At 41.3% G+C, this 12,038-nt stretch overlaps 1 protein-coding gene across 3 annotated transcripts in view; it reads left to right on the top strand.

Moving 5' to 3' along the window:
* The window catches only part of LOC120538229, a 38,001-nt gene extending 26,774 nt beyond the window's left edge, over positions 1-11,227 (top strand). For all 3 annotated transcript variants that reach the window (XM_039767682.1, XM_039767683.1, XM_039767684.1), the window contains 5 exons: positions 2,041-2,181; positions 2,301-2,501; positions 5,094-5,245; positions 7,945-8,167; positions 9,762-11,227. In XM_039767682.1, the coding sequence (XP_039623616.1) occupies positions 2,041-2,181; positions 2,301-2,501; positions 5,094-5,245; positions 7,945-8,167; positions 9,762-10,030 (986 nt within the window). In that variant the 3' untranslated portion in view covers positions 10,031-11,227. The remainder of the gene's footprint in view (positions 1-2,040; positions 2,182-2,300; positions 2,502-5,093; positions 5,246-7,944; positions 8,168-9,761) is intronic.
* Positions 11,228-12,038: the final 811 nt, after the last annotated feature.

The raw sequence follows: 12,038 nt of genomic DNA, 5'->3' as shown, positions 1-12,038 counted from the left end.
GATTTGCTAAATGGAGCCCTGCCCGGGAATTGTTCCTGCCTTGCGCCCTGTGTTGGCTGGGATTGGCTCCAGCAGACCCCCATGACCCTGTGTTAGGATATAGCTGGTTGGAAAATGGCTGGCTGGCTGGCTGGCTAAATGTGGAAGTGGTTGGAACAAAACCCTGCAGCTACATGGAGCCCAAAGGACTGAATCTGAGATCCTCTGATCTAATGTACCCCTCAAATGGATATACTGCTGTTTTTTTTAACCCATGTGAGGTGCAAATCCAGCTTTCCACAGATAGGACAGTGACATCATGTATGCATGGAACAGAAAGGGCAGCGACTTGTAAGTGAAAGGTCTACACACAGTTCTGTGATGTCACACTGGCCTCGCAAAGCATCATGGGGCCCTGGAAAAAAAGTTTGTCTAAGCAGGCTGTATGGCAAATTTCCAGAAAAATAGTCAGCAAATAACTCAAAGCAAGATGTCTTAGCCCTAAATACGTTCACAACTCATTTCTAATGGCTCTCGTCCTACCAAAAGGGAACTTTCTTGCAATTTAATTTAATTTCCCATTTCTCATCTCTTATCGTTCCTGGGGGCAATTTTAATTTTATTTATTGATTCTAATCAATTGCATGAATTCCTTCAAGGGGTTCCCTGGTGGAGCTGTCCAAGATTTGCGTAACTCTTTGTTTTGTCAAACTCCATTTTCTTACCAAGACTGTAAAAAAAAACATAAAACTAGCAAAAACGGTTTTTCAGCAGCACTCTCACTGTCACTTTCCTCTGACAGCTCAAAATCCTCATCTGACAGTGCAGAACCCAAGTCATCGACAATACACAATTGCAGTGCAGAACCCAAGTCATCGACAATACACAATTGTCAGAGGATTTCTTTTAATGACATTTGACATCATGTTGGAATAGAAATGATTGGCGATTCATCTTTATCTCATGGTCTTTAATGCCATCTAGAGGATGGAACTATATAATACATTCCAGGTGATTTGTATTCGCAGCTAGCCTTCAATTGTTTATTTGTCGACTATCGTCGACACTCGCCTTGAAAGTGTAAATATTATCCGGAGTCTTGGACGCAGAATTACATGAAGTGGCAACCTTTATATCATCACACTGACAAATGTCATGTGATGTGACTTTTAGGACCACACCCCCTAGCACCAGCTCATCACATGGCATATCAATGGCTAGTCAAAATGACGGTGCCCATTAAAACAAAAGTTTCAAATTATATAAAGATAGCAAAATTATTACCGCTTAAACAATAACATCATAAGAAAGCAAAAAAAAAAAAAGTGTCGCTGAATTCTCTGTGGCTCAAAACTAAAATTATAAATCAGGATTGGTCCCCCCTAGATTTTCTCGTATACTCAGATATGGGGATGGATATTTGAGGAGTAAACTGCAAGACACTGGTTATATTTTTATATCTGTACATTAAAGACCCATCAACAACAAATCAAATCAATTAATAATATATTCAAAAATTATTATAAAGGTAAAGTTGAATAAATCAGACACTGCAGCTGCATGAATAAAAGGTAAAGTACCACTTCCATTAATGGAAGTAGCCTAAAAGTTGATAGAAATCTACTTTTTGTACCTAATACTTGTATGTGAAATTTGGTTGGCTGAAGTGAAAACGTACTCCAGTTATCGGGTTTACATTCACACACACAGACAGACACACATATACCAGCAGACACACAAATATAATTCCCCAAATGGTATTTTCGGACTCAGGGATGTTCTTAAATGTCGATATTCATCAAAATCTCGACATTGAATCTTTGGACGATTACAATACTTTCCATATACTTTGTGGACAAGAAAGTAAAAATGATCATGCCTCACAGAAAAAAAAAGGCTCAGAAATAATTGAAAAATGATCAATTATCATAAAAAATATGATAAAGAATTTTGCTAAACTGTGTTTTTCTTAGGAATATTATTCGTAAATAACCTAACCAGAGTGCAAATATTTCACAAGGATTGTGACACCCGGTGATCTCCATTGTGCTGTCCTTACAGGAACCCGAGGTGAGACTCTCTCTGTCCTGAACAAGGCCTTGAACTATCCAAAACACTTTACCTGCGTTCACCAAGAGATGGGCAATCTGATCCAGTCGGATTCCAATTTGCTTATCGCCAGTGCAATTTACTACCATTCAGGTGATCCAATTCCAGGGTTTTTTCTTTTTGCACTCCCCAATAAATATCTCTCCACACTTTCTATCACAGAAGACAAGACAAGAGTTGATAGAATTTAACTTTGATTATCTTCTCACCAGGACTTAAACTCCATGACTTTTTCTTGGAACAGTCAAAAGAGTATTATGGAGTTGCGATGCCACTGACCAATGACATGGCTGAGAATGTTCAGTTGATCAATAAGTGGGTTGCTGAAAAGACCCAAAACAAGATTACCCATCTGGTGAACGAGATCATGGCTTCCGCTGAAATGCTTCTACTGAACGCCATTTATTTTAAAGGTAACTAATCAGGTATTCCAATATATTTTTAGATGTAAGGGCAACAAACTCTTTGCTTTAAAACAGTCCTCATGGGTGTCTGAAGTGGAGTTATCTGCACACAGTGCCACTGTGTTAGGGATCTCTCCTGATCAGACGTTTGGTTTTTGATGTTTTTTAAATTGCCATTGACCTTTAGGAATTATTTTGATCTTGTCTTAGGGGTTTTAGATGTTGTGGTCACATCTATTTTGGTGCGTTTTCTGTTTAAATAAGTAGTGTTCTCCCTCGACACCATCTTGTTTTTCTTATTGGTGCTGTCATTTTGAGGAGCATTTGTGGACGGTTGATAAACCAGAAGTGTGTGGCACATAACATTTGTGGGTCAAAATTTTCATGTCTTGCCCTCACTGGTTGTACTTGATGACCAAAATAACCTTTGTGTCCATTCTTTGTAGTTTGTGAACTTAACAATGTAAAAACAAATGGCAAATGAGAGGAGCCCATTCACTCTATCAAGCTTCTTTGTTTAGCTAATAGCTAAGCTGGCCCAGTATCTCATCTAGATCCATCTTAAAAGTTGTCAAGGTTTCTGCCTCCACTCCATGTCTTAGTGGTTTGTTCCAGAGTTCCACGACTCTTTGAGTAATGAATTGTTTCCTGGTTTTCTTCAAGGACCGCTCTGTATTTGACCACATTCATCTCTCCCTCAGTTCTGAGCCATCTCCCTGCCTCTGACTCTGAGGAGCACTCCCATAGCGTGACGTTGCCACCACCATTCTTCACTGTAGGGATGGTATTAAGTCTTGGAATTTCACCAGGTATTGTGCTTGGAGTTCTGCTCAAAAAGTTCAATTTCTGTCTCATGAGGCCAGATAATCTTCTTCCTCACACTCTCAGAGTCCTTTAAACTGTCATATGCCTTTTACTCATGGGTGGCTTTTGTCTGGGTGCTCTATCATAAACTCCTGATTAACGGAGTGCTGCTGAGAAAAGCAGGTTCTCTCATTTCAGGCAGAGGACTTCTGAAGCTCTGCTAAAGTGCAGTGACGTGCGGTGAGGATCATGGCCAGTGACTCCTTCAGAATCAGATTCACAAATTTATGAACCCCAAAGAGTAGCTTATTCACTCTTCAATTGGCAGCCTGCACATTGACTACTGTTTATGTTTCATATCTCATCAGCATTCTTTACACACACACAGAGGTAAGGTGCATATTTGGCTGACAAAGAATGTTACATTTCTAGCGGTGAGAGACAGCGGGGAGAGCGCATTTGCTCCTCACCCTCCACGTGTTCAAAATTTGCCGTTGCAATTCCACAATTCACACTCATACAATACAAATTAAACTATTGAGTGGTACACAAAAAAAAAAAAAAAACGGATTTCAATTTAGATCTTAATTGAAATATTTAGTTGTTTTTTAAAGTTTTTAAATTCATATGCTTTAATCGATTTTAATACAGACTGTTCAACAAAAGGATAACAAGAAAAACAAAAGAATATTTTATTTAAGGTCAAAAATATTTTGGTTTTTAAATATTGGATTGTTTTTTTCTTAGTCTGATCCCATTTTTTGTAAAATTGAAAGCCATTTATGGTGTTACCTTTATTTGTAATTGAAGTACATGCGATTATCCTTCTCCACGAAAATCTCCATCACTTTCTTGTAAAAGTCCTCCTTATTTTCCTTTCATTTTAAAAATCTTAATCTTCCATTGTGGCAGTCAGTCGTAACAAAAAATACAAATAAACGGACCGCTGCAGTGCACTTGACTTTCTGATATCACTAACTTATCTGTGGCGAGAGCCTCTGAGTAGAAAAACAGCAGCAACGAGCACCTGTTGGGTGCACATGCGCCCCCTTCAGGGAGGCACGGTACTATCTGCCTCACCTTGTGTCTTTTCACTGTGGTTTTATGTCTGATCAGCAAGACTAAATCTGTCACAAACATTCATTAAAGATATTAGCCAGACTGTGGAAAGTCAGGGTGTACAATGAACGTGTCTGCAAACATTATATTGGCGACATACAGAGAGACAGCAACAGGCAAGCGCCAATTGCGTGCATTAGCCCCATGTGTGAGGAGAGTGCAGTCCGAGATGAGGTGAGGCTCGTCGCTGCCGCACCTCACGTTTCTCCCTTGTATTTGAACAGGAAATGCGCAAATTCAGCAATTTTGACTATAAAAATGAACAAAGTTATTGGAATCAAACAGAAAACAAATGTGTTGCACAGACCAGTGGACACATTTATTTTATGTTATCACTATTAGTTTTTCTACTTTTCATGCCTCCCCTGACCGCACATCCCTACTAGAGTGGTCTTTGGGTCCAGGGCATTTCTTGCACAGATACTCAGTCTGGCCAGAGAGCCAACTTCAAGAAGACTCCTGATGTTTCCAAACTTTTTGAAGCCACTTTGCTCAGGGGAGCACTCAGAGCTTTACAAATTGTTTTATCCCCTTGCCCTGATCTCTGCCTCCCCATAATTTGATTGTGGAGTTCTACAGAGAGTCCCTTGTACTTCATGGCTTGTTTAATCCCAAGCTAGATAATTTACAATCGCTCTGTTAATGTTTACAACACTTTGCATTTTCTTTTCTATGCAGGGAAGTGGAAAGTAAAATTTCAAGAAGATGAAACAAAGCCAAAAACGTTTATGCGTTTTGGACAATCCTCAAAAAAGACTGTGCTTGTGCCAATGATGGAACATGACAAGTACCCACTGGCGTTAATACACAGCAGAGCTCTGAATGCCAAGGTGAGCGCCTTTATCTGTGTGCAGGCTGCAGGTGTACGGGGGTCCTGATCCACCAGCCTTTGACTGGAGTCATGAGGAGCTAGCAGGATAACAGCTTTACTCCGCAGGATAACAAAAGAACTCCAACTGGCATGGTGGGCACCTGGTTTTATATGATAAGTTCTGCACTGAGATCTGAAAGTGCTTGAGGCTGCTCTTCTGTTTATGTTCTTTGCAGACCATGGAAGTGACTTGGAGGAATTCATCGTGGCATGGGGTGTAAATACACATTGCATGCCAAATTGGAATTGAGAATGGAATGGTGGATTAAGGTGAAGAATCACCCAAAAAGCGGTGGCATGAAGAGATGGGAGTGTCCTGGAAAATAATGCAGTGAGGGCTAGTCTGCTGTTTACAAAGGGAAGATAGGATCTGAAGTTGTGTTTGATGTCTTGTGCTTCTCCCTATGGCCATCCCACTCCTGCAGTGCCCTCCATAACGTTTGAAACAAAGACCCACTTTTCCTTAATTGACCCCTCTGCTTCACAGTTTAAAATTACACACCAAACAATTCAGACATCGTGATTAAAGTGCACATTGCAGACTTTCATTTAAGGGGATTTGCAGACATTTTGGTCACACAGTACTTTCTCTACATGGTTCCCCCAGTTCTGGGCACCCTAATGTTTAGGACAGTTGGCGTCACAGGTGTTTGTGATTCCTCAGGTGGATTTCATGGCTTCATAAGATACCTCGGTTTGCTTCTACCCTTTGGGGTCTGTAGTTGTCATTGTTCAACATGAGGACAAAAGCTGTGCCAATGAAAGTCAAAGAGGCCATTATGAGGCTGAAAAACAAGAATAAAACTATTGGAGCCATCAGTAAAACCTTAGGATGACCAAAATCAACTGTTTGGAATATCATGAAGAAGAAAGAACACGTAGGTGGGCTCAGCAATCACAAAGGGACTGGTAGGCCAAAGAAGACCTCCACTGCTGATGACAGAAGAATCCTCACTGTGGTAAAGGAAAAGCCCCAAACGCCTATCTGGAAGATCAGAAACAGACTTCAGGGGTCCGATGTGTGTGTGTCAGAGATGACTATCAGCAGAAGACTTCATGAACAGAAGCACAGAGGAAACACTGCAAGGTGCAGACCACAAGAACAGGATGGCCAGATAACAGGTTGTGAAAAAGGACCTCAAAGAGCCTGCAGAATTCTTGGAAAATATCTTGTGGACAAACGAGACAAAGATGAACCTCATTAGAGTGATGACGAGAGCAAAGTGTGGAGATGAAAAGAAACTGCCTGAGATCCAAAGCAGATCACCTCATCTGTTAAACATGGTGATGCTGGGGGTGTAATGGCATGGGCATGTATGACTGCCACAGGTCCAGGCACACTACTCTTCACTGAGGATGAACTGCTGATGGCAGCGGCACAAAGTGTATAGAAACATCTGAGGAGTTTATTAAAGAAAAAAATGGAAAATTCTGGAATGGTCAAAACGAGCCGGAGCTGACGATGGCTGCACTAGAGACTTGGCAGAGCATCACCAGAGGAGACCCTCAGCACTTGGTGATATCTGTGAATCACAGGCTACAAGGAGTAATAACATGTGAGGAATACAAGACAAAGAACTAAATATGATAGCTATGTTATTAAACATTATGGAGGGCACTGACGATAGATAGATAGATAGATAGATAGATAGATAGATAGATAGATAGATAGATAGATAGATAGATAGATAAGGCACTATATAATAGATAGATATATAGATATGAAAGGCACTATATGATAGATAGACAGATGGATGGATAGATAGATTTGAAAGGCACTATATAATAGATAGATATATAGATAGGAAAGGCACTATATAATAAATAGATATGAAAGGTGCTATATAATACATAGACAGATGGATGGATAGATAGATAGATTTGAAAGGCACTATATAATAGATAGATATGAAAGGTGCTATATAATAGATAGATATGAAAGGTGCTATATAATAGATAGGTATGAAAGGCACTATATAATACATAGACAGATGGATGGATAGATAGATAGATTTGAAAGGCACTATATAATAGATAGATAGATCGATAGATATGGAAGGTGCTATATAATAGATAGACAGATGGGTGGATAGGTAGATTTAAGAGGCACTATATAGTAGATAGAACTTTATTACTAGATGCATATTAGCAGCAGGCTTCGTAAAAATGAATGGACTGACTTTAGCGATCATGGAATATGAATTAGCTAAATTAAATATAAAATGCTGCCAACTCTGGCACTGGCACATACACAGCACTCTGTTCAGGCCTATTGACTCAGCATCAGACCAGCTGGGCGATGACAAGGAGAAAAGTTTGCAGTTATCCAATTGAAAAAAGAAACACGTGGCAGCTTCATCTGATCAAACGACGTGCGTTATTTTTAAATGTGTATTGCTGACAAAGTGCCGCCTAGTCAGGCGTGAAAAAGTGTGACACCCAGGAAAAGCAAGCGGCCAAACATGTGAGCTCTTCCTGAGGCTATCACATGCAGTTGCAGCTTCCCAAGGTGAACATCAGAGAGGAGTGTTGCTGGCCTGGCTTTGTTCAAACTGCACTCTGAGGCGGTGTCATCTCGCACATGAATGTCTGCTTTTGTTGCATTAAACTGCGATTGCTCCTCTGACCCAAACTGAAGGGGTTTTGTTTTACTTGCAGGTTGCCAGATTCCGGCTTTCCAACGAGAGCAGTCTGGTTCTTATACTGCCTAACGTCTTAAGTCCCACGGCTCTTTCACAAGTCCAAAGTAAGCTGAAGACTGAGGATTTCCTGGACATGGTCAAACAGCTTAATAAAGAGGACGAGAGCGACGTGATAGTGTCCATACCTAAGCTGAATCTTAACACCAAAACTGATTTGAAAAGTGTGCTGGAAAAGCTTGGTAAGTCACTAGTCTGCTTGAACTCCTCTTCTTTGTTGCTGACGTGCTTTGAAGGATTCATGTCAGGTATTGGTGTACCATTTCCAAGTACAGTCTTTAGCCATTCATTTTCTCCATGGGTTTGCTGCTTCTCTTTCCCAGTTGTCCCTGCATGCTTCAAAATGTCCACCATTGTGCCTCTTCCTAAAGTTGGTACAGTAACATATTTAAATGACGGCCCCCCACTGTAAGTAAATCTTTAGACACGGTGGTCACAGACTTTATTTATACCATGCCACCTGGCACATTAGACCCACTGCAGAAAAGATGCACTGATGAAGCTGTTGCCCTGACATCACATGCCATCCTGTCCCACCTGGACGAAAAAGATACATATGTGACAATACCGTTTGCCGATTACAGCTCGGCATTTAGCACCATAATTGTCTCTAAGCTTGACGGCAAGCTCAGGGTTATTGGTATGTAGCTGGGTCATGAACTTCCTGTCGAATCGGTGCCAGGGGGTTAAACTGGGTGGCACCACTTCCTCCATAGCCACTCTCAATACGGGAGCCCCCAAGGGATGTGTACTAACTCCTCTATTATATTTCTTCTACATCCAACTGTACGGCTAGGAACAGGTTATCAAGAAATTTGGAGATGATGCAATGGTGGTGGGTCTTATTTTCAAAGGTAATGAGACTGAAAACAGAGAGGTGTGACACACTGGTGCTAGAAAAGCTGACTACAGTGGCCTTCAGGAAGCAAGGTGGCCTACATTACCCTATTGGCCATCAATGAGACCATTGTGGAGAAGGTGAACACTTTTAAGTTCCTCGGTGTGCATGTCCTTATATGGACTGTGGTGAAGTAGTGAAGAAGGCATGACAATGCCATTTTTAATCTCAGGCGGCTGAAGAGGTTTGGCATGAGCCCTCAGACCCTCAGATCATTTTACACCTGCACAACTGAAAGTGTCCTAAGTGGTTGTGTCACTACCTGGTATGGGAACTGCGCTGTTCTCAATTACAAAGCCCTGCAGAGGGTAGTGCCTTCTGCCCAAAAGATGACTGGAGGTGGTGGTCGTAGCCTACAAGAAACACGTGATAGGAAGTGTCTTGGAAAAACCAGGGAGATCTTCATTGGCTCCAGTCATCCAAGTCATGAACTGTTCACATTACTACCTTTGGGTAGACAGTACCATAGCATCAGGTCCTGGACCAGCAGGCTCTGAAACAGCTTCTCACATCAAACTGTTAGGATGTTGAACTCTGCGTAATCACTGGAACAGACCCTGATGCAGCCGGCTAGTCCATGTGCACACTGCTGTTCCTTTATCCCTACATTCCTTTCCTTTCATGTCATTGGTTTGCAATGTATAGTGCATGAATGGGCGCCATGTCTGCTTACTTATTTATTGAGTTTAGTTTGTTCAATGTCTTCCTATTGAAGTGATATTTAAATGTACTTATTGTGTGTCTGTGCTCTGTTGTGTCAATATGATAATACTCCAAGGCCCTACTGCTGAGGATGTTGAACATGTGTGTTAAGTGATGTGACAATAAAGTGACTTGTTTTCTTTCTGTCTCTTTTTTTTTTTTTTTTTACTAATTAGGGCTCTCTGATCTGTTCTCTTCTCCGAATCTGTGTGGTATGAGCTCAGAGAATGGCCTCTTGGTCTCAGATGCCAGTCACCAGGCGGTGATTGAACTCCATGAGAATGGGGTGGAGGCAGCCGGCTCAACTTCCATCAGTCTTTCACGCACGGTCTACACATTTGAAGCACACCGTCCTTTTATGTTTGTCCTCTGGGATGACCGTCATGGGTTACCAGTGTTTATGGGGCATGTCACCGACCCTTCTTATGGTCAGGTGTTTTTGTAAATAGACTGAAATGCTGGACCCTTACAAAGAAATGATTCTGCCTGTGATTGATTAGCTACAACCCAAAAAAGCAAAAACCAGGATATAGTACCTTATCTATCTATCTATCTATCTATCTATCTATCTATCTATCTATCTATCTATCTATCTATCTATCTATCTATCTATCTATCTATCTATCTATCTATCTATCTATATATTCTTCTTCTTTTGGCTGCTCCCATTTTGGGGTCACCAGATCATCTATCTCCATCTATCCCCATTTTCTGCCACCCCAACTGCCTTCATGATCATCTGTCTCCAACTATCCCCATTTTCGGCCACCCTGACTACCTTCATGTCCTCCATCACCACATCCATAAACCTCCTCTTTGGCCTTCATCTTTTCCTCTTAAATGGCAGTTCCAGCCTCCTAATGTACCCCTCATTTCTTCTCTGCACCTGCCCAAACCATCTCAATCTAGTGTCTCTCATTTGGTCACCAAACTGTTGTACCTGCGCTGTCCCCTCTAATACACTCGTTTCTCATCCTGTCTACCATCGTTACTCTGAGCGAAAATCTTAGCATTTCCAGCTCTGCCTCTTCTTTTTTTTATCTGTGCCACCGTCTCCACACCATACAGCATAGTTGGTCTCACTGCCATTTTATAGACCTTCCCTTTCACTCTTGCAGGTATTCTTCTATCAGAAATTGCTCCCACCCAGTCCACCCTGCCTGCACTCTCTTCTTCTCCTCTCTGCCGCACTCTCCGTTGGTTTGGACTTTTTAACTCAAGGATTTAAATTTGTCCACCTTCACCACTTCTGGTCCTTGCAGTCCCAACCTTCCACCTTCTTCCATCTCATTCATGCACCCCTTCTTACTCCTACTGACTCTCATTCCTCTTCTCTCCCATCTGCCCTTTGTCATTTCTCTCCCTAACACCATACCAACCCATCGCCTCCTCATCACCATTGTTCTCTTCACCAAACGGCCACCAATCTCTCTTCTTTGGGCATACTTTCCACCATTTTGTCTATTGGTAGAAAATATCTACAGAAAATGTCATTTTACAAGCCAAAAGACTACCTAACCTAAAAATTCTAAATAAATTGTCACACTAAAATTTTGAAGTTTACCTAAATATTTCAGAGATACGTTATGTGTAATACTATTTGTTGAGGTTGGGACAAAAGCTGAATAAAACATTCAACATATTTGACTGCTCTTAAGAGTGAAGGATGTTCAGAAGACTCTTCATCACCTACTTTTGGTGGGGTCAAAGGTAGGTACCATAACACACATCATTTGTGCAATCCTTTACATGGTCCTCATGCGTCACCTTAAGCTGAGTTTACTATACCTGATGCTCAGAGTGCTTAAACGCACACATCATGGCTGCCACATGTTCCTTGCTCTCTTTTGATGCATCCTCTGAGCACGTTATCAAAGATTAGCGTGACGTGTGCGCGAGTTGGAGTATCAGCAAAAATTCCCAGGTTGGGGACACAGTGTGTTCAAGTTGGTACGTGACGTCAGTTTGTTGTTTACTATCAACATCTCCATAATAACAGACATATCTGTCAGACCAGCCAGCATCAAATCGGCAGCTCTTTGAAAGTTTATGTGGAAACGTGCAAGATGAAATGGAAGCAAATTCGAGACAGATACAGCTGTTTCAAGATAACACAGTGTGATGGCAAGCCGCATCGCAGCTCCAACAGGATCATTGCACGTGCTTTAATGTTTAATGATTGGTTCGATGTGGTGATGCAAATCATCAAACTTAAATGCCGAGATACGAAAGCATCCATGGTGCTTTTCTTCATCCATTTCTTGCATAGACAATATAAGCGTCGCATATTCCCCATCGTAATGACGCGATACATTTAAAGGTCTCACAAACCGTCTTCTGTTCCACTGTTGCCATCTTGTTTTTTACTTTCTCGTATATGAAGTATAGGGAAAGGATTGCAATCATTCAAAGATTTGATGTCGAGATTTTGATGAATCTCGAATTTTTAGACC

Source organism: Polypterus senegalus, chromosome 10 (assembly GCF_016835505.1).
Source record: "Polypterus senegalus isolate Bchr_013 chromosome 10, ASM1683550v1, whole genome shotgun sequence".
Classification (NCBI taxonomy): Eukaryota; Metazoa; Chordata; class Cladistia; order Polypteriformes; family Polypteridae; genus Polypterus; species Polypterus senegalus.
This window is presented reverse-complemented; position numbering and strand designations above follow the sequence as displayed.